Here is a 27,285-nt window from a genome sequence, read left to right as displayed (position 1 = left end):
TTTATGGAATTCATACGCTGGAAAATATAACATCTTCACAATAAATTTCAAACCTCTATTCAATAAATATTTTGTAGATCTCATCTTCAAAAGTTACGATTTGGTCATCCAAAATCCATCAAAGGCACTTTGCTTCCCATCAATCAACCCACTGTGATACCAAATGAAAGTGCTAAAGTATAAAAAGATTGATCTTATCGATTCAAATTTTTACTCAAATACAACTGAATGATTCACATTGATATCTGAAAAGTTCTATATGATTTTATTTTCTCTTAAAAAATTACTTACCAGAATAACTTACCAGCAACTAAATATCCAATTTATTTATTTATTTAATCTAGAAACTAACCTTTAAACCTAGAAACTAACCTAATTAATCTAATAAGTCCATCATAACGAGGTATGATTCGAGCTTCTAATGGATACTTCATTGACATGAGCACATTCGTAATATCACGACTAAGATCAGGAAGAGTGCCTTCCTTGGCACATCCCCACTCAAATGATTTAAGTAGATTTGCGGGAGTGATGGGAACGCACACGTTGGCAACATCCATTCCTGCGCAAGCCCTCCTTCCTGCCCCAAATGGAAGATATGTCATTCTCACATTTTCCAACTCATTCTTGTCAAGAAATCACTCTGGCCTGAACTCCTCGGGCTCTTTCCACAACTCAGGATCGTTTGACACGCTGTGGAGATTGAAAAGCACGGATGACTTTGCAGGTATGGTGATACCCATCAACTTACACTCGTTCTCCGTCTGGTGAATAATCCCAAGTGGCGCAATCGATTCTTTTCTTAGAGTTTCCTTCACCACACTCTGAATGTACGGAAATTTCTTCAAATCCTCTAAAATGAACAGACCACAGTTTCCTTTACCCACCGCGCGGCTTATTTCTTCATATGCCTTCTCTTGGACTTGGGGATTTGATATGAGGTAAGCCAGAGCCCATTCTACGGCCGTAGATGTGCTGTCTACTGCGAGAACAAATAGCTCATGCATGTTGAAAGCTATTTCTTCGTCTGATAACTCTGAGTTGTCTTCAGCTGATTCTTCCTTGCCTTCCAGCAAACAATTCAAGAAACTGCTGGGAGCACTTCGCTTGAAGTATTCTCTATAAGTTTGAGCAAATCGGATGAGAGGTAACATGAGAAGCAGAACATCATCTCGCAAAAACTTCAGCTTCGTATCTGTTCTGATTGATGAAGGAATATAGAAGCGAGCAGCAGGAAACAAATCAAGAAACAAAAGGCTAATATCTTTAGCAATGCATTCTTCCAGCTTGGACAAGAACTCATCGTCGTGAAAGTCCAAGCCAAAGCATAAGGGGGCAATAAAACTCACAGCAATCATTCTCAATGCATGAAGGGGCCTCACAACACCATTCTTCTCTTCGATTTCCATTTCTAATTTGGCGATGAGTTTGCTCATACTTGCCTGGTGAGAAGAGCTCTGGAGTGCAACATGGGCGGGGCTGAGAACATTGTTGTGCAGAATTCGTCTGGGCTTAGTCCAGTGTTCGTTGTAGGGAGAACTAATCGTAGTCCTTAAATTGGTAGTAACATATTTCCTTGAGTAGATTGGTGGTCGACCAGAGAAATTGGAGGCCTGATTAACCAGGGCCTCCCAGATTGGAGTTTGGCCGGTGAGGACTATAAGTTGCAATGTGCCCATCCAAACTGTCACGACAGGGCCATATGTTTTGCCCATTTGTATCATGGTAGAAAGAAGGTTTCCACCCTTGTTCAGCAGATGTAAATTGCCAATTAATGGCAGACTTGGTGGAGATGGAGGCCATTTCTTCTCCTTAGTTGATGGCAACAGAAATGCCTAGGGCAACAAATGTGGAGATGAGTAAAGCTAGGAAAAGGGAAATTAAAGTCACTTGTAGATTGGAAGAATGAAGGAAATGCAATGCCCGAGGATAATTAACAAAAGCCAGCATTTCTTCCATCACAAATGAATGGTCTACTTACAGAGCTGTGATAGTCGTTGCTATTCTTACATATATTGCAGATATAAATAGACTGAGATGTCTGATTTGTGAGAAATATAAAATTCAATTAAAAACTCACAAACCTAAATCTAAAAATCTGTTCGGCACATGAAGGTGCTGAGTGCCATTTTTGTAAGGAAGCAAAGGTGCACAGAATCGCTTCCTACGCTAATCTTTGAGAGGACGATTATGCAAATCAAAGTAACTATTGCAAAGATCTCAAGAAATGCATAATAACATAATCAAAATAACAAAGAACACACAACACAATGATTACCGTGGGGAAACCCTTCCGGGAGAAAAACCCCACCTACCAAAACTCGCACAATGTATTATCAAACTAAGATGATTACAATACACTTGCAATGCAAGTTCTTACAGGAGCACATCACCACAACTTGAACTTGGAGAGACTCCTTCTAGCACCAGTCTTGCAAACTAAACTCAATTATACAAACACCTCCCCAAGCCCTCCTTTTATAGTGATTTTACAACCTAGAAACCACTTATGGTTTTACAAAACCATGGGAAAAACTACCATGCCACATGTTACCCATTTTTGACATTTACATTTTCAATATGGAAAAACAACCAGGTTAAAATAGTAATCCCATCCACAATTTTGTCTCTTAGTCTAGACCCCCATAAAAGTCACAAAATGAGTCATCAAAGCTCTAAAAATGACCTAGCTATATTCTACTATGGACAAGACTCATTTTAACAACTCACTAACAATTTTCCAATGCATAAACAAGTGGAAAACTTCCACAAACAAATTCTGGAATTTTTCAAGAAAGTATTGCAAGGTTGAGACACATGTTTCTCAACATTCTCCCACTTGTCGAACACCTTGCAAGAGTCAGGGGATCCAAAATATCATGGACTTAATTGCTAGGGGCCGAGAGGCCCATAGACTTTGAACACCATCTAAATTTTTCTATGCTCACGAGCTTAGTTAATGCATCAACAACATTAGCCAAAGTCTCTACCTTTTCCAGCTTCATCTTGCCATCCTCGACCATATCTCTCACAAAATGATATTGTACATCAATGTGTTTGGTCCTCGCATGAAAAGTCGGGTTCTTTGCTAGGCGAATTGCACTCTGGCTATCACTATAAATTGTCACTGCACCCTGTTTGAACTCTATATCTGAACACAATCTCTTTAGCCAGATGGCTTCTTTGTAGGCATGAGTAGCTGCCATATACTCTGCCTCAGTAGTGGACAAAGCGACCATAGCCTATCGCTTACTCATCCAACAGATTGCACCACCAAATAATGCAAACACATATGCACTGGTGGATCTTCTTCTATCAACATCACCAGCCTAGTCTGAATCCACATAGCCTCGAATATCCAAGGAATGCTCACTTCCTGTTCCATGAAAACATATTGAGTACTCTGAGGTACCCTGCAAGTATTTGAAAACTCTTTTTACTGCATCCCAATGTGCTCTTCTTGGATTAGACATATAATGGGAAAGTACTCCCATTGCTTGGGCAATGTCTGGTCTTGTACAAACCATAGCATACATCAAACTTCCAATAGCACTCTAATAAGGTACTCGACTCATCTCTTCCATCTCCAATGGGGATGTAGGACACTGTGAGCTAGAAAGCTTTGTTCGCATAGTAACTGGAACACTCAATGGTCTTGAATCCTGCATATTGAATCTTTTCAAAATAGTACCAACATACTTACTTTGGCCTAGCCAAATCTTTCTGTTCCATCTATCTCTTATAATCTCCATTCCTAGAATGTGCCTAACTGCACCAAGATCTTTCATTTCAAACTCTATTGAGAGTTGAAATTTTAACTTTGCAATCAAACCTTTTCCTTTGCCAATAAACAACATGTCATCGACATACAAGGCAATAACCAGAAAACCATCACCATCAGATTTGAAATATATACAATGATCAGATTTAGATCGCAAAAATCCCAAACTCAACACATATGTATCAAACTTCTGGTACCGCATCCTAGGACTCTGTTTTAAACCATACAAAGATTTCTTCAATTTACAAACCAAATGACTTTTACCTTTCACCACATAGTGCTCTGGTTGTGACATGTAAATTTCTTCCTCCAAATCTCCATGAAGGAAAGCTGTTTTCACATCCATTTGCTTGATTTCTAGATCATAAGCTATTGCAATAGAAAGCAAAAATCTAATGGATGTCATTTTGGCTACTGGAGAAAAAATCTCACCATAATCTACTCCCTCAACTTGAGAGTAACCTTTTGCAACCAAATGTGCTTTATACTTCTCAATGCTTCCATCTGAACCCATATTCTTTTTGAACACCCATTTACAACCAACAAGCTTCCGTCCTTCAAGCAATGGTACAAGGTCCCACGTTTGATTCCTCTTAAGAGCTGCCATTTCTTCATCCATGGCTATTTTCCAAGACTCTGAATCATTCATACCAAGAGCCTCTTCTACAGATCTCGGTTCATCAATGTTAACATTCAATGCAAATATGCACCTCCAATCATCAAGAGAATACCCATACCTTTCAGGTGGTTTCCTTTGTCTAGTAGATCTTCGAACAAGATCTGGTTCAGGTTCAGGAGGTTCAGGTTCATGATTAGGTTCTCCCTCTTCCTCTGATGATTCAGAACTTGTAGAGCTCTCTTCAACATCTCATCTTTCTAAGGGTCTTGATTCAACTTTCTCAGGTGTAGCAGGAATTTGAATTACATCTTTCTTTTCTTTAATTTGTTCTAGCTGCACTGTAATAGAAGAAGGCTTAGTTTCTCTAAAAATAACACTTCTAGAATAAAATACCTTTTGTGCAATAGGATCCCAAAGCTTGTATCCTTTCACACCATAACTATATCCGATGAAGACACATTTGACAGCTTTGTTGTCCAATTTTGTTTGCTTCTCCTTTGGCACATGAGCATATGCCTCACAACCAAACACTCTTAGATGTCTAAGTGAAGGCTTGTGGCCTGACCACACTTCTATTGGCGTCTTATCAACAAGAGCTGATGTAGGAGACCTATTTATCAAGTAGCAGGCAGTGGCTACATCTTTATCCCAGAACTTTTGTTCTAGTCCAGCACCACTCAGCATACTCCTAGCCTTCTCCATCAAGGTCTTGTTCATTAATTCTGCAACTCCATTCTGTTGTGGAGAATACGGAGTTTTCTTCTCTCTTTTAATACCACAATCTTTACAAAATGTGTCAAAAATATTGCAGAAAAATTCACCACCATTATCAGTTCTCAAGCATTTTATTTTCTTTCCAATTTGCAATTTGACCATTGCTTTAAATTCTTTGAAACGATTGAAAACTTCAGCTTTACTCCTAAGGAAATAAACCCATGTTCTTCTACTGAAATCATCAATGAAAGAAACATAATTAACTGATCTACCAATAGAAGGAACATCAACTAGACCAAATATATTCGAATTAATTAGATCCAAAATACATGAAGACTTATGAGAACTCAAGTAAAATTGAATGCGATTTTGTTTACCATAGATACAGTGCTCACAAAAATCAAACTCAAGATTGCATTCATTCAACCCATCAACAAGGTTCTTATTTTTCAAGGTCCATAGACCCTTCTCACCTATGTGGCCGAGTCTCTGGTGCCATAACATAGTCTTCTTTGTAGGCAACTTTGATTCGGTAGACAGAGCACCCTTGGGTACCCAAAAACCATGACCATCTGTTGAGAGAGAAACTCTCTCCTTCTCTAACTGAGTAGTCTTTTCCACAATCTTATCAGAAGTACTATTGCACTCAACTATGCATGCATCAAGTTGGTACAATGTACCCAATCTACTTCCTCTTGCTATTACCATAGCACCTCTCACCATTTTTACACCTGCTTTAGAAAACTATACATGCACACCCGCATCTATTAGCTTACTAACAGATAACAAATTCCTTGCTAGTCCAGGGATATGCAAGACACCATCAAATATTCTAATTCTACCATCACAAAATTTCACATGAATACTTTCATGACCAACAATATCAAGTACTAAATTATCACCCAAATACACCTTACCACCATCAAAATTTTCATACTTACTAAACTAGTTCCTATTAGGAGTCATGTGGAAAGATCTATTAACCATGCATTTTTACCTGCATGAGTGGCCAAGGCTGCAATGAAAGTATCTCCATCTTCCTTCTCGGACTCAGAATTAGAATATTGCTTCTTCTTCTTCTTCTTCTTTTTCTTCTCTTCTTTGCAGTCCTTTCGGAAGTGTCCAGGTTTGCCGCAATTCCAATAGATTGCCTTGGACTTTCTAGGGTATTTTGATCTCCCCTTATTTTTGGACTTAGAATGGCCATGTTGCTTTTTGTTCTTGCCTCTTTCTTTTGGTCTTCCGCAAACACTCAAAGCCTCTTTGGCATTTAGAGAGACCTTTCTTCTCATCTCCTTAGAAAGTAGAGAACCAACAATGTCCTCCATCTTCAAGACAACTGAAGTGCTCCCTATAGCCATCACAAGACCATCCCATGAGTCTGGCAATGAACATAACAAGATTTGACACCTTTCTTCTTCATCCATTGGCACCCCTACTGAGGTCAACTGAGTCACCAACATATTAAACCTTTTCAGATGCTTAGAAATTTGTCCACCTTCTTCCATTCTCAAGGAATATAACTTCTTCATCAAGAAAATCTTATTCACAAGTGATTTCTCTTGATAGATCTCACTAAGCTTTTTCCAAAGCTTCTTCGCAGTAGGTTCTTCATGGACATTAATCAGAATCGAGTTTGCAAGACACAATCTTATGAGACCTTTAGCTTTTCTATCATTCACATCATATTGTGTAGCTAATGTTGGATCTGTGGGCCTCGGCTTGTTCTCATCAATTGCATCCCATAGATCCCGATTAGTCAACAAATCTTCCATCTTCAGCTTCCACATCTCAAAGTTTGTGCTGGAAAATTTTTCAACATCAATTCTCCCTGACATGCTTGCCATCTTTCTAATACTACAATATAGAAATGAAATGCTCTGCATAAGCTCCCACTCAAACCTTGATTAGCTCAAAAAACCCTCTACTCAACAAATAGAACCAAAATTGGCTAGGCTCTGATACCACTTGTAAGGAAGCAAAGGTGCGCAAAATCGCTTCCTACGCTAATCTTTGAGAGGACGATCATGCAAATCAAAGTAACTATTGTAAAGATCTCAAGAAATGCATAATAACATAATCAAAATAACAAAGAACACACAACATAGTGATTACCATGGGGAAACCCTTCCAGGAGAAAAACCCCACCCTCCAAAACTCGCACAATGTATTATCAAACCAAGATGATTACAATACACTTGCAATGCAAGTTCTTATAGGAGCGCATCACCACAACTCAAACTTGGAGAGACTCCTTCTAGCACCAGTCTTGCAAACTAAACTCAATTACACAAACACCTCCCCAAGCCCTCCTTTTATAGTGATTTTACAACCTGGAAACCACTTATGGTTTTACAAAACCATGGACAAAACTACCATGCCACATGTTACCCATTTTTGAAATTTACATTTCCAATATGGAAAAACAACCAGGTTAAAATAGTAATCCCATTCACAATTTTGTCTCTTAGTCTAGACCCCCATAAAAGTCACAAAATGAGTCATCAAAGCTCTAAGAATGACCTAGCTATATTCCACTATGGACAAGACTCATTTTAACAACTCACTAACAATTTTCCAATGCATAAACAAGTGGAAAACTTCCACAAACAAATTCTGGAATTTTTCAAGAAAGGATTGCAAGGTTGAGACAAATGTTTCTCAACAAGTTTTGCTCGGCACCTTAAGGAGCCGAGTGGCAATTTTCTCGGCACTTGAAGGTGCTGAGTGAGAGGCAGGAGGTGCCGAGTTAGCTTGGCACAAGAGGAAGCTGAGTAAGCTCGGCACTCAAAGGCAATACTCGGCAATCACTAGAAAGTGATACATGATAGAAGAGGATGCCAAGTGTTCTGTTTCATATACTTAATATTTTTGCCATTTTAACCAGAGAGGCAAAATATGAAGTTTTCAAACAAACTTGTCAAATGCAATGAATAGAAGAAGAATCAATGGATTCAAGTATGCCTGCTTGCTTTCTATTCAACTGAGATTAAAAAAATTATAAAATCTGGGAGCATTCAGCTTCAACCAGAAAACCTTAAAATAACCCTAAAACTTTAAACAACTTCAATACTTCAAACTTCAATGAACTTTAAACTTGTAGCTCTAATGGTTGCATACAATGGTGCTTGGAGCAATCACTACTTCAATAGGACAAACCCAACAATAGCGAACTTACAGAATGAATAGAGGAAACATGCGCAACTGAAAACACAACACAAACTCCCTTCTATCTGTGCAACGACTGATCTACCAATCAACTTCTTTCTTCTTCCTCTGCTCTGCAACCCTTTGCTAAACTTCTGATCTACTAAATCACATATTGAATGAAAAACCATTCCTATTTGTCATACACATTTCCCCTTCTTTCCTGATTTCAAAATCTCATGTACCACGCAATAAATTCTTTTGATCATTTTGCAAGCCGTCAAAGAGGTAGGTGGTCGTTTGGCTCCAGGGGCAAATGTCCTCTTGCATTTAATATTCCAACATGATTCTGCCGGAAGTTCATTGTTGATTTTCATTTTTCATTGGTCACTAGTTGTTTTTATTTGACTTAGATTATCTATTTGGTCTATTGGTGAATGGTTTTACATGAAAATTATGTCTTGTTGACTGCAATACGAGAATATCATAAGAAATAAGGCAAGAATTGTACCTCGTGTGAATTCAAAAATCCTCTGTTATAAAGAAAAAATTATATACGAACTCGCTATCTAAACCTTCCCAAAAAAAGGAGTTTAGAAGTAAAACGGAAGTTGCCTGGTCTTATATATTATTATAGTGATTCGTGGTATCATTTCTTATTACTATAAAAGTATTCTTTGTGCGTAGGCAATGATGGTAAATGTGAGAGAGAGACAATAAGTAGTCAATGGACCAGATGCACATGTATTGCAAAAGGATATCCTGCATTACTAACATATGTCAAACTAACGTGCCCAAGGAAAGTGGGAATTCAGAAATAAGTTTGCTTTCATATTCTATTCCCACCACGACTTGTGAATTTAAGGCTACCGTTTCCAAACACGCAGCACATCATAGAAGAATGAAATTATGAGTTCGAATTCAGCAGTCATTCTTCTACAGTCAAAAGCAGAAGTTTGTTGAATGCGAGAAAGACAGCCAACGTTTGAACAGCAGTACATCATACTACCGTTACAGTTTAGAACAACAGCTTAGAAAACTGGATTTTTCAGATAATATTCTATCTATTAGATTTTTGAGGTCATAGAAAAGTCTTTGATAGACATGTATTCTTTATCTAAAGGAGTTTGAGTAATGAAGGATCGTAACTTCCTAATTTAATGTTATAGAAATGGAGTATATAGTGAAAAGCTATAGCAAATTGATTGGAGAACAAACCTCATAGTAAGACATTTATCGCCCATCTTTTCTCAGTCTAAGCCATTTGTTTTCATATATCCATCTTTTACAAAATCTTAATTGCATATCTATTCACCCTCTTAGAAAGTCTTAGATGCCTCTAGACTAGGCAACCCATCACCTCTATCATATAAAGTATTTGAAGACTTAATATGCACGTTACTCTTTATATCTTTATTCTATATTTATATTATTATTAATTTTCTCTATTCCATATTTTTCCACTTATTATTAAACTCAATCATTTTTTCATCATTAACCAAGGTCACATGCAAAAAATTCAATATCTCATTTTTAAAAATCACAACAAAACAAAATAAGAACTATAAGTCTATAGCTCTCATTTAAGGATAATGATATTAGTTTGGTATGTTCTTGCTCTCCAATGTGATTAGAAAGATTTGAGATCATTAGATTGGTATGTTTTTCCTAGGATATCATTTCCCATATATTTTTTTGATATAATTTGTTCTAGTAAAATAGGTTCAGAAGAGAAACTAAAACCATTAATAAAATGTGACTTTCATTAACATAAGAGAATAAGTAAACAAGCCCTAGTAGTAATTTTTTAATAAAATGATAGAAAAGTCAACAAGAACAATTATGAACTAATCGACTGAAATGAGTCTACTTGTGGTTGATTTTTACAACCTATATATTTTTATCTGTGAGTTGAAACCATTCATATATATTACCTAATGGATGATCTAGGAATCATCCCTGATCAACTTAGATTATCTTTGTATTCAAGTCAAACTCTCCTTCATTTTGAAAGGATTTTTTTCACCTTAATAAAATGCACAACCAATAGTGCTCACATCCTTAATATTACTGTCGATGTATTTGAGTACACACTTACTTTATTTTCCTAAATAATACTATCTTTGAAGGCTTGATCATTCTCACTAAGAATTTAGAGAACTATTATACTATCATAGACCACATGTAAGGAAACTTAGGTGTGGAAAAAACTTCCTACACTAATCTCTGAAGGAAAGTGTTGTGCAAATTCCTATTAAATCCTTACAATTTTAGATTTGATATTATGCAAACAATAATATTATAGTCAACCATGAATACAGAAAACACATAGAGAAAGAAAACACATAGACACAAAGATATGCCAATAAGGAAAAACCTTTTAGTAAAACAACCCCACCCCTCCTAAACCTGCATAGTGTATTATCTTCAATACAAAAGGTCATAGCACACTTGCAATGCAAACTCTTTTAGGACACAAAAGACCAATCCAATAGTAACATATCATACCAATAGTACGCTTTTTCTCTTTCCTATCTACAACACTAAAAATGCTTATATCATGCTCTTTCCATTTTAGGAAAACTTCCAAAGAACAACTTTATTAGGCTTTTTGTAATGTACCCATCTTTTTAGCCTCTTAGTGGATTTCTTAGTCTTTACATTCTCTAAAGGCTAAGTGGAGAAAGAAGGAGAAATTGATTAAATTAATTTCTTATGAAGTCATTAAATAAATTAAAATTAAAAGGTGACTCTATATTTAATTAATTTAATATTTTAGAAGCACAACTAATTATGTATTGGAAAAGGGGAAGCTTCTAGAAAGTGCAATTAAATAATATTTTATTTCCTTCTAGAAGGATGAAGGAAAATAATAAATAGAGGCAAGAGCTTCATTGTTAAGCATCCAATTATTGTCAATTACATTTGATATAAACTTGGGAAAAGAAACAAGGCATTTCTAATTTTAGTTAGCCATTGAAGAGCATCAATTCTTAAGTGCTACAACCATTTGAGGTGGTGAAGTATCCATTGAATTTGGCATTCAGGAGAGCCTTATTTGAGAGTTATATTTGTTCTTTAATTGGAGAATACATCTATTGTTGGCTACTACAGTACCACGCTACAATATTTATGCTTGATTTCGATTGCAACTTTCATCTCCATCTTTGCACAACACTATTATCTATTTCCTCTTACAACTACTAGTAGTTGACAATGTAATCTTAGGCATATAATTTTTCTATTGTAATTGATAACTCAAAATTAGATTTGGCATTGTTGTAGTCATTATTATAAGCCACTTGCCTTGGAAAATTCATACCAACATTGTGCATGGGAATGAATTTAATAAAGGAGATAAATGTTTCATACCATTTGTTTGATGAAAAGTCCATGTAATAGCATAAATGATCAACATAATAGTTGTATGCCAATTGTTTGCCCAAATCTCAGTTGGCTGCATTCCATATCTAGTTTCTATATATATGCATTGAAAATACTAAAAAGTATTGAACTTGCATGTTTTTTTATTGTAAGAGGTATTGTAATGTCATTTGTAAACATTTTGAATTTATTAGTATCATTCAAACTATATCAAACAATCTGAAACACAACAAATATGAAAAGAGAAAGGCAACATACAAGTGTTCAACAATATTCCTTGATCTAAAATTAGTTAGTTTGGGTGAGGGATATTACATTGGTATTAGAACATGTTTGAAAAGTGTTTGAAGAAATTTCAAATAATTGAATCTGAGAAGGATTTGGTGTTTCACAAAGTTATAACAAGTTGGGGTTATGATAGTGGTATTAGAGCTTTGATTCTGCCATCCTGGAGGGTTGAAGTTTCATATGCAGCCATAAAAGTGAGGTCACCTTAGGGTTTTCACTCGTAGGAGATCAGAACAAGAGAAAAATTAGTTTGAGAATATACCCATAGAAGAAATAGGTGACAAGGAAGGAGAAGAGATGGCATGAAATAAAGGAAAAGATGGTGGAGACAATGAAGAAAGAGAAGTGTGGGAGTTCTTTAGACATTTGGAAGCAAAGTAGCAATAGATAGTTGAAGCTTTACAAAAACTTACTACAACAATATAGAAGATGAGTCCACATATCAGAAAACACCAAGTCCAAGATGCTGATAGGAGTATTGTACAAAGAGCTTCCTCCCAAACCATTAATAGGGCCTACATGCCCTACCTTTCTTAGAAATAAGTAGGAATATGATAATGCTAAAGGAGAGGCAACATTTGTAGAACATCTTTTTGTAGCGAATGCTAAATGGGAATCATTGACACTAGAGGTTTGGGAACACCTAAGCTTTGATAGATTTATAGGTCAAAGGAGAGAGCATTACAAGACACGGCAAGATCAAAGTCCAAGAGACCAAAACAAAGATCTGAAGCATATAGCCAACAGTATCACATTACCTATGCTTGATGGAAGAGGGAAAGTTAGAGCTCAGTCTTGGATTCATAAGAAGCTTTGAACCATTATAAAGGAGAATGACTTTATGTTTGCTTGTTCCAATAAGGTATGTAAAAATTTGTATGATGAATTTGATAGAAATGTAAATTTGAATTAGGAAAATAGTATAATAACCTTGGGTGATAATTTGTCTACATTGTCCTTACAAGATGTTTCACAAGAGATTATGGAAGTGACCATGGGTGTTGACACTCAAGATACTAGTACAATGAATGGAGATTTCATAAACACTTCTAATTTTTATGACATCAATTATGAAACCTTGCATCAACAAGGGCAAAATGCTATCCTTGAGATGTCACCTGGTAGCACTCAAGAAATGGGTAATAATGACACAATGTATGATGCAAATTCATGCACTAATAAGTCTAATTCTTCAAATCAAACCTTAGAGAATGAGTTTGAAAATTTAGTTGTTGGTATGGAGATCCAAGATTGTGAGCTAGAGGAACATGTAGTTGAGTTATCTATTGAAGGGCATAGTAGTAGTGCATTGGATGTTGATGTGCACATGGATGATAGAACACAACATAATGCATCTAGTTCAGATTCATTTCAGTCAACTAGCTTGCTTTGGAATGGCTAGTTACAAAGACCTTGTTGTTTGATTGAGCCACTTAAGGTGGATATGAAAGTTGATCCTCTATATAGTGGTGCAGCCTCTAGTATTTTGATTACACATGCTAAAGGTAAAACTTTACAATGACATGATATCATTACTAATTTGTTTGAGAATAATTGTGTTATGCACCACCATTCTCCATATAATGAAAATGTTGACACTATGATAACATCCATTGATAAACTAAAAGATATCAATTATACAAGAGCTATTTTAACATACTTTACCATCAAAGAGGTAAAGAAGTTTAAAGAAATGAATGATGAATGGTTGCAAAAAGTGAAAAATGCTAAATTGTTGGCTGCCAATGCAAGACAACATCTTCAAGAAGTCAAAGAAAAGGTCAATCTCCTCAACACAACAAGGAAAAAAAGGATGAATAACATAAGAAGACTCTTATTTCAAATAGAGAATGAATCTAAAAAGGTACCTAGATCTAATGATAACAATGAAGTTGATGAGTCTAGTCAATTAAATGATTTAGTAAAGATTCAAAACAGGAAGGAACAAGAATAGTTTGACGGTTCTTCATGTGCAAATGAACTTTCTCATAGCACAGAGAATCATTTGAAGGTGAATAAGGATGATATTATTGCAGCATTATGTTATCATGACATGATGCACAAAAAAATTGAGGATTATATTTGGGTAGTTTAGAAAAACTTAGATCCAAAGGCAGAATCAAGAATGCCTCTAGATAGAGAAACACTTAATGATTTGAGTAGAAAGAAGTTTAGTTTTTATTGCAAATAGGTGCATGATTAAAACCATGATTGGCCTTTAAGGTGTGAGGGGAATATTGGCTGTGTTATGTGGACATATAATGAGAATTCTAAATTTGAAATTTAGATCAAAAATTTTATCAAGAAGGGTTTGAGCTAGCAGGATCATAACATGAGGAAGAAAGGGCTAAACGAGAAGAGTCTGTTCAACTACAGGAAGCATATCTCACTAAAATACAACATGAGGGATCCTTTAGGATAGGTTACTTTTTATTTGGGAAGAAGATCATTACCTTGCTTTATATAGGAGCCACACATAACTTCATTGATGGTTGGTTGGTTGAAAGGCACAACATACAAACATAGATCTTTAAGGGTATAAGAGTAAAGGTTACAAATGGATACACTCTTAGTTGTGAGAGGAAGATTTTAGATCTTCCCATGCATTCAAATAACTTTGAGTTAAATGCAAATTGTTATGTTTTAAACATGGGAGATGCTGACATAGTATTGTGGATGGCATGGCTCCATGAGATAGATTGTGTTTTGATGCCAATACATGAGGAGTGAAAAAAAAATATTCATCATCTTGACATACAATAGTTGAGGCAATTTGTGTTAGTTTTTTGTGTACAACAAATTATGGAGGGATTATATTCTACATCTTGATATAGGTTTGGGTATTCTTGGCAAAGAGACCTTGCTTGTCAAGGAATTCAAGTGTGAGTTAGGCTCTAGAGAGTTGTTGTACTTAGGACACATCATTAGTACACAGGGTATATGCATGGATCTAGACAAGGGCAAGACAAGCATTGAGTGGCCTACACTTGAGAGTCTCATACAACTTAGAGAAATTTTGGGCTCAAGTGGTTTTTAATGCAGATTTGTTAATGGATATTTATGACATGCGACACCACTTTCTGATCTAACCAAGAAGGGATATATCAGGAACTATATTGTAGGGTAGCAAAAGGGATGGGTTAAGTGGATATGTATTCGTGAATACTACTATAATACTACCTACCATCTTTCTATTTAGATAACACCATTTATGGTCTTGTATGGTTATGAGGCACCCAACTTTCTTGATTTATTGTTGAGTGATAGTAGAGTAATTTTTTGCAGGGAAATCAAGACATCATGAGGGCTCTCAAGGAAAATATTCAGAGAGCACAAATCCAACAAAAGTAATATGTAGATCAGGAAAGAGTTGAATATTCATTCTATGTAGGATATATGGTTTACTTGATACTATAGCTGGACATTCTACACTAAAGAAGAATGGTATAGGGAAGCTCAAGTCACGATAATATGGACCCTTCAGAATCATTAGGTGTGTGAGTGAGGTAGCTTATGAATTGATGTTACCAACTAATAGTAAGTTCCATAATGTTCTTCATGTGTCACATCTCAAGAAGGCATTAGGACATTGTGTGGTCCCTTTTACAATTCTACTACCCTTAGTTGATGAGGTTAAGTTGATTTTGGTACCTAAGGCTATATTGGATGTTAGGGAGAAACAATTGAGCAGACAAGTTATGAGGTTATATTTGATCAACTGGAAGGACTTGTCAATTGATAAGTGATCTTAGGAGGGGCGGACTATAATGGCCCCATATTTTTAGCTTCTTAATGGAGTTCTTAGCCTTTACATTCTCTGAAGGCTAAGTGGAGAAATAAGGAGAAATTGATCAAATTAATTTCTTATAATGTCATTAAATAAATTAAAATTAAAAGGTGACTTTACATTTAATTAATTTAATTTTCTAGAAACACAACTAATTATTGTATTAGAAAGGGGGAAGCTTCTAAAGAGTGCATTTTCTAGAAGTACAACTAATTATTGCCTTGGAAAGGAGGAAACTTCTAGAGAGTTCAATTAAATAATATGTTATTTCCTTCTAGAAAGGTGAAGGAAAAAAATAAAGAGGTAAGAGCTTCATTGTTAAGCATCCAATTATTGGCAATTGCATTTGATATAAACTTGGGAGAAGAAACAAAGTGTTTCTCATTTCAGTTAGCCATTGGAGAGCATAAATTCTTTAGTGTTGTAAAAATTTGAGGTGGTGAAATATTCACTAAATTTGGAAATTAGGAGAGATTTATTCTAGAGTTCTATTTGTACTTAAATTAGATAATAAAATTATTTTTGGTGCTATAGTGTCGTGCTACAATATTTATGATTGATTCTAATAACAACTTTCATCTCCATCCTTGTACAACACTATTATCATATTCCTCTTGCAACTATTAGTAGTTAACATTGTAATCTTAGGCGTATAATTTTTCTATCATAAGTGATAACTCAAAATCAGATTTGGCATTAGTTTTGATAAGAAAAACAATTTTTACAGGGATCTTGAAACCCAAAATTGTTATATATCATAGGGTTGTAAATAAAACAACAAAAGCCCAGAAATAGTACTACAGCCAACCAAAAGACAGATTGTAAGACTGAAAAAAAGCCAAGCAAAAAAACTACATAAACCAAAATGCCCAAAGATAGATATTGATAGTCCTCAACTTACTCCTCCACTTTCCTTTCAAGGTCATGCATTGTTTTTGCTACTTCAAATTCTCTCTAACACTCCTCAACTATTTGCTCCTATTTCTTCAAGTAGGTCCTATCCAAATGGCTATGGGATATGTTTGTGATGGTTTCATCATCCTTCCTATCTTTATCTTTTTCCTTTTCCTCATTATCCTCTAGAAAACCCACAGCTTTCAACTTTCTAGCAAGAGTAACAATGTTTTCATTGAGAGAGTTCAGAATAGATATCATTTGGTTAGCCATATTATGGTTGTAAGTCCCCAAAAATTTCATCCTTTTTTCAACCAACATGATAGCTTTCCACTAATCTATCATGTTCCCTCACTCAAATTTCTTCCCCTAGCTTTCCAGGTATCCCATTCTTTCTTTTACCTCTTCTAGTTCATGAAACAACTATTTGATTGATATGATATTATCTATCATGCTATTTCTTCCATTTTTAAGTAGGTTCATTCCCACTTCCCTCCCATCATCAGTTATAACCACTAGTACCAAATCAATAAGATCCTCCATTTGGACCTTTCCCTCTTTTTCTTCTAGGACTTGTGGATTCATGGCTTCTCTCACAATCCCCATATTTGAAGTTCTGACATTGAAATTTTTCCAAGCTAGATGCTTATCTTTTATAACCACCTCACCACTTCCTTACTCCATTTTCTCCTTTTCATGCTCCTGAGGTAGACTTAGAGAGGGTGGAAGCACCAAAATCTCTAGACTAGAAATAGTTTTCCCCTCTACACGTATGTCCTCCTCTTTCATCCTCCTCTATTTCTTTCTAGGGTTTTCAACTAGCTCCTCCCTATCTTCATCATCCTCTCACTTATTCTCCTCATCTCTATCCATGTCTTCACCTTCTTCATTATATTCCTCTTCCCCTTGATAAAAAATTTTGGGCCCAAGGCCCTTGGGACTTTTCATACACAATGCCTTTGATGGAGTAGGTGTATCCTTACCTTTACCCCTTCCCTTCTTTCGGGATGAATACAAAACTTCCTCCTCCTTTGAACTTATACTTTGAACTTCTTCCAAGTTCGAGGAGAATTTAAAACTCCCCATGCCCTCAAAGATTGACCCAACATGAGCCAAGGTTTTACTCCTAGATTGAGCCTTAAAATGCTCATAAATCAAGAGCAGTAAACCCTCATGCAAGGCTGAGTTAGAAGTAGGATTTTTTTTGTGTCCAAAAGTGCTCTTGTGCATAGAAGAATACAAATAAAATGGAAAGGAAACCTTAAACCCATTATGAAAGTGATCAAGTAAAACAAAGTGATGAGTTCTAACCCTATCGAATCTAGTGTATATATATATATATATATATATATATATATATATATATATATATATATATATATATATATATGTATATGTATATATTCAATAATAGCCATGAGCACATACCTCCAGAGTTTTTAAATTGAATCTATCTCATAGTAGGTCTCAGTCTTCACCAGTTGCTTTTTCTCTTCTGTATTCTTGGTGAAGTCCTTAACTACATTCACAAACACCTTTTTGTCTCTGTAGAATTTTAACCCCTCATCTGGAGAAATAACTTCCATAGTAACGTGATACAACACCCCATCCACTTTTACCCCACCATCCTTCCATGAATTTACCATAATATTGGTTATCGTTGGGTTGTATCCATGAATCTTTGTGATATAATTTGCATTTCCACCCTTTTTGAAAGCTTCTCCCAAAGTTTTGTTGTTTTCTTCCATTTGTCTGCCTCACCTCCTAGTTCTTTCCTATGCCTTTCACCCACCATCTCTATAGCTTGAACATTTATAATTCTCATAAATTCTATCATCTATTTCCCTTTCACAATCCAATCGATGCTCTATTCAAAACTTCTTTATTTTTTATTGGTTTTTGTCTTGATACCATAAAAGTGGTAAAGGAAATAGACAACTCACAAAGCATGTCAATTTGACACAATTAACATCACCCACTTGTTCCATTTGTATTTACCATAATTGTAAGGGCTTTCACCCAAACTAATATTTATTTCCATAATTAACTTAGGATAACACCCTAATCTCCTTGGATCCTCTCTTGATCAACTTCACTTTTTGCATCTATCAAAATATTCCTTCCAGTATTCCATTTCTTTCTTTATTTCTTCATAGGCAAACCAATCAGCCACTGAGTATAATCAGCAACTTTCAAAAAAAACCTTTTAATTTATCCTAGACTACAAAGGCCAACAAATCTATGAAGAAATCATGGCTTTTGGACATAATTAGAGGGATCAAATTGAAAAATGAAGGCATACCCATTTTCATCACATAAGTACTCAGGACAAGATTTGAGTGGTTAAATGTTTGATACATTTTGAGTTCATTATGTACGTATTTTTTGACATGATAAAAATATAGTTTTAACATCCCAAATAAACACTTGAATTGGACATTCATGGAAAAGTAGTTAAAAAGAGAATAACAATTCTTAAAATATCTTAAAATCTCCATATTAGCATCTTCTTTCTATAAAAATAAATAAAATTTTAAATCAAACAAATTCAAAACAAGTTACATGCTTCAAAAAGAAGGTATGTTAACATTAGAGTTAGGTCAAATTAAAACATTCATAAAATACAAAATATTAATGATAAAAACATTAAAAAAATCCCATTATCTAGATATGGATCTTATAAAACAAAATCAAAAGATATGCATTGATATATATTTTAGAAAAATAAGTTATGCATATAAAAAATACTGTCAGTCTTTAAGCATTAATTTTTCAGCAACATACCAATTTTTGTGGGAGAAATAAAAATTGAATTATATCAAATCAAAATATAAAATATATTTAAAATCTATTGAAGAAAAGAAAAAGGGCTCTAATTTACTTCATCTAAAATTTGTAACATTTAAATAGTAATATGCACTCCAAACTAAAATTTCTTTTGAAATGCATAGTTTAGTGTCCATTTAGCCAACAATAAGTAACCCATTATTATGGGTCTACCCTTGGGTAAATTTGAACAATGATGTTTTCAAAGATATTGTACAAGTAGGGACTCGACAGAAACACTACTGAAATTGTTCAATCCTAGAATGAAAGATTTGATCTAGCATGATATCATTTGACTCAGGCTTTGGATTAGATGAAGAAGTTTGCAGAAAAACATTGAAGAATAGTTGAGTTCAATGTGTGAGACAAGGCATTATTAAGGATAGACTAGAATCATTTTATGAGACCTAAATGATTGAGTGCTTTGTTGGTGTGGTGCTAAGATGTTTCTTTTGAAGTGGTTCAAAAGATAGGAAATGTGATATACCAAGTCAACTTGCCACTACACATGAAGGCTCATCCTATGTTTGATGTCTCTTACCTAAGATGACATCATCCTAATGAAGAAAAATTGTGAGAAACATTCCCAATAGGGGCCCAAAAAATGTAGTGGACAATACTGATCACCAAGTAAGTCAAGTGTTAGCCATGAGAACTCATGAGGGAGGAGAATGGGGCATTTAAGAACTCTTATTTGTGTTTCATGGGAAAGGTCATGAATTAGCTACTTAGCAATGTGGTCAAACTTTGTAGCATCATCAATGATTAATCATGGAGTTTCTCTCAAGAGAGAACTTAGGTAGACCAAACTAAATAATACATGTTTGGACCTCCTAATATATTTCTAGTTCTACAAGCGTTAAGGATGTAGCCACTAGTTTAGTGGGCGAGGATGTAAGGGGTCTTCACTTTGGGCCAACTTGGAGGCTTAGTTTACCATATTGTAGTAACCGAATTGGTGAAATATTATTTTTCTAATGTAATTTAGGACCGTACATTGAGCACAGAGCCTGAGTATGATATTGCTAAGGCTAGTGATGGAATCAAGTACAACTATAGATTCAAGTGGGGTTTTATTTATCCTTGAAGATTATTCCCTTGGAGACTAACCTAGGTGATTGAGGGCCTAGCATTAATGTAACATGGAGTGTTGCATTGGGTGCCATTATAGGTCCTACCCTATATCCATAATGACTAGTTGGAGGTGAGCCACTATAAAAGAAAGCACAGTGCATCATTCATTCATTATATGGAATTCATGATCAAATAGAGATTAGTGAATTTAGGAACGCAATTTGGCTATAGAGTATTGGAGTGATGGAGGAGCAATGAGTGAAAAAATTGGTCTTACTCAATCAATTACCTAAGTCATATACTAAAATTTTGGTTACTTGTATTGATGAGCATGGAGCTCTTTTCTAATAAGGACAACTAAGTAAATCTAGCACAATCCACTCTTGGAGGTGATCTGTGTCTTTAGACATTGAATCTTATCCACTTGTTCATTGTAAACTAAATCCAAGAATGGATAGTGCTAAATCCAATTACTCATCATTATTATAAAAGAGCTCCATGCTCATGAATATAAATAACCAATAGTTTAGTATATGACTTAGGAAACAAAGTGACTAAAACAAATTCTCGCACTCATTGCTCCTCTATCTCTCTACTAATCTATAGTTGAACTACTTTCCTAAATTTGTTGATCTCTGATTGATCCCAAATTCCATCTGATAAATGAATGATGCACCATGCCTTTGTTTATAGAGGCTCACCTCCAACTAGCCATTATGGATATACGATTGGACCTATAACAATGTCCAATGCATTTGGATTTTAATTTTGTGTTTATTTCAGATCTATTATGGGTTATGTGGAAATGGATAGATTCTTTGTTGAAAGTTTCCTTGCAAGTGGTATCAGAGATATGGTTTTGGTGTTGTAACCCTAGATTGAATCCATGGGAATGCATGAGAGGTTAAAAGGGAAGGGCAAGTTATATGAGTTATTTATTGTAGATCTGAGAGTTTTTGATGTGCTATTATGATGGGATATTGGTAGATTTTTCGCATGTGAAATTGTTGGACAAAAGGGTTTTTTGGATGTTTTATTTAAATGAGGATTTTAGGGGATAGCTTGCAGAAATGACCTCCTCAGTAAAAACAAACCTCACCATTGGATCTGGGTTTACATTTCCATATATTTCAATATATAATATGTACTAGTTTGGCCATGTTCAGAGGAAATAAAAGAGTTTTTTAGTTTTAGCCCATAATGGTTGTCAAATTTAATCCCTTCAGAATTTTCATCACAAAAAAAATTGTAGTGAAAATGGTAAAAAATTGTCTTAGTAAAATAGCCATGACTTTCTCTTAGGATATTAGATTTCAGACTTTTTATAGGCATTAGAAGGCTAATTCAGAGAACTACAACTTGGCCTACATTTGGTTCTATGATTTTGATATTTTGTTAGGTTTTAAGAGCCCAAAATTCAGATGTTGTTTATTTTGAGCATAGATTAGGGCATAGCTTGGGCATACAAAGTCAGATTTTGGACTTAAAGTATTCAACAGAAAGCTCTTGAAGAGCTCTACACATTCATTTAGATTTTATGTAAGTTTGACATGATTTATTTGATGATATATTGATCAAAACAATTTATAGTATATAGTGACTATGGTAACATTATAATTTGATGACATTCTATACTTAAAGGTTGCATTTATAGCTTGGTTATGGGTTGTCTTCCATTGATCTTTCATTATTGATGCATATTTAGATTGGTGGCTTGGATTTGGGTTGTCTATGTGCTAAGTCACATGATTTACTAATTTTTTCTTCATATAGAAGGGGTGAGATATTGTTACCAGGTATAGTCATGCTAGAGGATTGTGCTTGACTATTTTATGCTAACAGGTCAGACACTTTGAGAGTTAGATGCTCAATTCAGGGATGTCATCACAGTAACATGGATTTTGGCATCACATGATTGGATATACAACTACATCCTTGATGGTCATTGGTTTAGATTCTTGATTTGGTTATGGTTTTATATCTTCTTGCTTTAGGATCATGGTTATGTGGTTTATTTTGAGGGGTTCATAATGCATGCACTTTGAGTTCTTTGATGGTTTGATGCTTTAGTTGATTCTCATCTTAGATTATGATTTTTCATCATGATCTCATGGATAGCTTTGATACACAATTTAGTGGTAGCTTGTGACAATGATGAAATGATAGTGTAGGATTAGTTCCTAGTTTGGCTCGTACCTTCTTGGGTTTGGAGATCTTAGTTTGACTTGGTACTGACACTTTGGTTGTGTGAGTGTAGACCTAGATGATCTTCATATAGGAGATCAATTTTATGATGCCATAGGTGACTTGCTACCGTGGTTGAGTGGGAGTTATTTATATTGATATATATATTTATTTAGTGTTTGTAGATGTTGGAGATTTGTCTTAGGCCCTATTGTTGCAGAAGCACCTTTGACATTTGCATGGTGCACTTGGTATCTTCATAGTATGTGAATATGGTTAGATATTGAGTCCACTCATAGAGTTCTTGGTGTTGGAATTATGATATATTTGTCATTAGTGCAAACACTTATTTGATTCTGAATGCTTACCAAGCTCATCACTTAGTCTATAGTGTATACCAAGCATTCAGTGGTTACCTTATAAGTTTAGCAGGTAAATAGTGTTCACCGAGCAAAGCAAGGTAAATGAAGAACTCAGTGTTCATCGAGAAAAGAAAGGTAAATGAAGAACTCAGTGTTCACTGACCAAAGCAAGGTAAATGAAGAATTCAGTGTTCACTAAGCAAAGCAAGCTAAATAAAGAACTCAGTGTTCACCGAGCAAAGCAAGGTAAATGAAGAACTCAGTGTTCACCGAGAAAAGCAAGGTAAATGAAGAACTCAGTGTTCACCGAGCAAATCAAGGTAAATGAAGGACTCATTTTTAACCAAGAACAATAAGGTAAATAAAGAAGTTAGCTTCTATTGAGTGACACTATATCTACTGAGTCATCAATGGTTACCGAGTTCCAAGTAGTATTGTGTGGCTAGTATGAATCGATCCTCTACTTCTACCGAGTGCATGATGATGTCGAGTAATTTAGTAGATGCCGAGTATCAGAAGGTCATCGAGTCAGCTTGAGGAACCTGAGTTTTCTACTATCTGGCCAAATTAGTAATGTTTGGTTCACTTATGTTTTGGCTGACCTTGTAGTTGTAAGTATTGGAATGGTATATATGTAATGTATGATATCATTTGTAGTATGGTATGGTGTGTATAAAAGAGAGTGATGTTCTCATATGAAGAAGGTATTGATATATTTTGAGAAAAGTGAAAGCGAATCAGAAGCAGAATAAAAGGGAATACAACAAGGTCAACATAGGAGCAAAAAAGTTATATCTATCACATCAGGTGATCAATGCGACAAGGATCTTATAAGCAAATAGTTGTAAGTAGATCCACTGCTTCATCCTAATAGGTGAATCAGTTCATAAATCCTTTAATGGGGTGGACCTAACAGTCTTTTTTTAAATCTCCTAACAGAGTGCATACTCACTATATGTTTGTAATTCTTCTAACAAGGTGGATCTAGCAGTCCTACTTACTCCTAACAGGGTTGATCACCAGAAGTGATCATTGTGAGCCTTAACAGGCCAACTTTATACTGCAGTATTGAAATTTTGTGGGCATCATCCCCACCCCAGTTTTACTTTCTATTTGGAAGGTTTCTGGGTCACCAAATCTCTGTGTACATGTGCAATGAATGTTTGTTCTTTTAGTTATGCAATAGATTAGAAGAATGAATGGTGAATGGTTAAAATGTTGAATTGGTTAAAAGTTTTATAAGTTACTGATTCACCCCTCCCCTCTTAGTAACATATCTTGTCCTGAATATTTCCAACAATTGGTATCAGGGCTTTGTGGTTCTCAGGATAAAGTTTGATAGCTTGAGCAAAGATCAAAGACAATGGAGATATTTAGACTTGACAAATCTATTGAAAATGAAAAGCTAGATCTGGAAATGGCCATGGATCAACTCAAGGAAGCAAAGTAGTATCTTTCTCAATCTCTAAAAGGAAGGAAGGAACTTGCAAGACAAATGAATGATCATCAGTATGTTGAAGAAAAGATTGAAGACCTTTTACCATCAAGCAGTTCAAATGAAGCTAATGAAGCAAAGTAGTATCTTTCTCAATCTCTAAAAGGAAGGAAGGAACTTGCAAGACAAATGAATGATCATCAGTATGTTGAAGAAAAGATTGAAGACCTTTTACCATCAAGCAGTTCAAATGAAGCTAATGAAGCAATCAACAAACTCCTAGCAAAGAATGGTTCTCTGCAGGAAGAAGTAAGGAAGCTTAAAAGAGAACAAGAAATCCAATCAATCAAGCTATGTGATGTTTTGGAACAGAGAAACAAGGCAAATGAAGACCTAGAGGTAAGAAATAATCAATTCCTTCAGCATGAAAATCTTGTAGGTCAACTATCTAATTGAAATGAAGAAGTTATGAATCTAAGATCTGAGAATGAAAGTTTAATAAATGATTTAATCACTGAAAGACAAATCAATGCAAGATTATAGAGTGATTTGAGATCTGAGAGACAAATCAATGAAAGTTTTGAAAATGATTTGATCACTAAAAGGAAAGTCAATGAAACAATGATGAAATCTCAAACAGACATGAATCAGTTGAATCAACAACATGAGCAAAATCTTCATAGAAAAAAGGTAAAGCCAATCTTGGATACAAGGAAGAAGGTGAATCCTCCAAACAAGATGCTCAAGGGAATCAAAGACTCACTTGCAATCACTGTGGCAAGATAGGTCATACATAAAAAAAATGTTGGAGTAATTGTTACCTTTGGTTTTACCACCAAGAATTTAAATTTGAAAGCGTGGCTCGTGCAACGGTTAGTCTCGAATTAGTATTTTAATGTTTCGACCTGCAAGTTTCTGGCCATCAAATCTAAGCGATACCGATGGTTGGTGCCATCGCACTATAAGGGAAATGCACGATATTTATTATAGCACGATGATGCCCTGACGACACGTTACAGGGGTGGGTCCGGCGTTCAGCGGGTTGGAAAAGGTTCTTGACACCCTTGGCGCTATGTCGCTATCGCATATCGGCTGGAAAATCTTTATAGCGACATAGCGCCTTGCGGAAATAGTCACGGCGGCAAGTTTCAACGACCAACAAAATCAGGTGTTGTGGCAACAAATCAGAAGGAACCACATGTGCTAGGTCAGAGTTCCTGTCGGCACGACTAACACAGTCAGGGCTTACAATCACCACCGTCGGATCAGCTCGGATCAACGGTAAGCACCATTGCGCTATGGAGGAGTTGTGCGAGGGTTATCACAGCGACATCGTGCCCTGGTGACGCATGTCAGGTGGGGCCATGTCTCAAGGTGATGCCAGGTGTATTGACATGGAGGGCGGAAGCATGAGGTACGATGAGTCCTCACGATTGTCGGATTGGGTCGCATCAATGGATGGCGCCATCTCATTATGGCGGAGATGCACAGATTTTATTATGATAACTTAGCGACCATCCACCACATGGATCGACAGGACCAAATTTCACCAAGGATTGCTAGGTGTCATCTAGAGTGTGGTGCAGTTGCAGACATGGGGCCGAGTGGGATGGGTTCGGTCGCAGATCGTAGAGTACGGCAGGTCAAAACTTTCACGGCCTGGAGGTTTCAAAAAATGGCAAGGAGCCATGGTGCCAATAGAAAACCAATGCATTTTTTGATGGCGACATAGCGCCCAAGTGGAAGGTTCATCGTGGCGAAGAATGATCAGGCAGATGGGTCCCGTCGGTACTCTGTAGCGCAATTTGTCAACCCGACATCAGGATAGCGAATTGGATGGGGACATGTGTAAATCTCAGGGCACGCTGTCAGTGGGTGCTATGGCACTATGGGAATTTGGTCTTGATTTCTGCATAGCGACATGGCACCTAGCTGACACGTGGTTGCTCTGCGGATCAGGTCTTGAGTTTCTAGCTAGTGTTTCATCGAACCAAGCAGGGAGGTGCCATGTGTATGGGTCAGTGCACAATGTACCAGTGGGCCCAGTAGTCTCAGAATGAATGGCGAGTCTTCACGATCATAAGATCCGCAAGGATCTACGACTGGTTCTGTCTCACTATCGAGAACTGCCCGGGAGTTAACGTCAACGACATAGCGCCCGTGTGCCATGTGTCCTGGCGGGCCACATTTCATGCCGCCAGTGTAGGCAGATTTAAGTAACCAACAAACCAATAAGGAGACACAATGTATTAGCAAGCTCGGTGAATAAATAGAGAAGGAGGGTCGCGAGAGGTCAAGTTTTGTGACCGTTAGATCTACGGAGATCAGCGATGGGCGCTTTCTCGCCATGATAGCAAGTTAGCGCCCGTGCGCTACATGTCCTCGTGGGCCTAGATTTGGAAGCACAGTGAGTAAGATGGTTGGCGGTTTGTGGTCATTGCAATCATCACAGTCAACGTGGCGGTTAACGTAAAGTTACAGCAAGATAATGAAAGGTGGCGCAGTCAGGATGAAACCCTTAGGCACTATGGCGCTATCGAGATCTTCAAAGTCTTTTTCGATTGCGACATAGCGCCCAGTCGCACGAAAAGGGTGGTAAGCGCACAGTCAAACGTAAGAGACTGCCAGGGTGGCGAGATCGAAGGTGTGATTGGCCTGCATGGCCCAGTTGGCTCGTCGAGCCTGTTTGACTGATCAATTCTGATGGGCGCACAAATCATGAATGATGAGAAATCTAGGTTTTGCCACAATCTGATAGTGGGATTATTGCTACCAACTCGAAATGAATGC

The 27,285-nt window shown here is 36.2% G+C and overlaps 1 protein-coding gene across 1 annotated transcript; it reads right to left on the bottom strand.

The window, feature by feature from the left end:
• Nucleotides 1-638: 638 nt before the first annotated feature.
• On the bottom strand, nt 639-26,844 carry LOC149549524 ((S)-canadine synthase CYP719A21-like). Its single transcript, XM_089794331.1, has 3 exons — nt 26,530-26,844; nt 1,982-2,041; nt 639-1,835 (listed from the first exon to the last, which is right to left on the bottom strand). The coding sequence occupies exons 1-3, from the start codon at nt 26,842-26,844 to the stop codon at nt 639-641; spliced, it is 1,572 nt and encodes a 523-aa protein (XP_089650457.1).
• Nucleotides 26,845-27,285: the final 441 nt, after the last annotated feature.

Source organism: Cupressus sempervirens, chromosome 7 (genome assembly GCF_028749045.1).
Source record: "Cupressus sempervirens isolate cs-2001-9-10 chromosome 7, ASM2874904v1, whole genome shotgun sequence".
NCBI lineage: Eukaryota > Viridiplantae > Streptophyta > Pinopsida > Cupressales > Cupressaceae > Cupressus > Cupressus sempervirens.
This window is presented reverse-complemented; position numbering and strand designations above follow the sequence as displayed.

Coding starts and splice junctions, on each gene's coding strand:
- LOC149549524 (XM_089794331.1), bottom strand. CDS start 26,844: ATGGCGAGAAAGCGCCCATCGCTGATCTCCGTAGATCTAACGGTCACA. Junction 2,042..26,529: donor TGAGACTACTGGGCCCACTG/GTACATTGTGCA, acceptor CTCACAAATCAG/ACATCTCAGTCTATTTATAT. Junction 1,836..1,981: donor GCAACGACTATCACAGCTCT/GTAAGTAGACCA, acceptor TTGTTGCCCTAG/GCATTTCTGTTGCCATCAAC.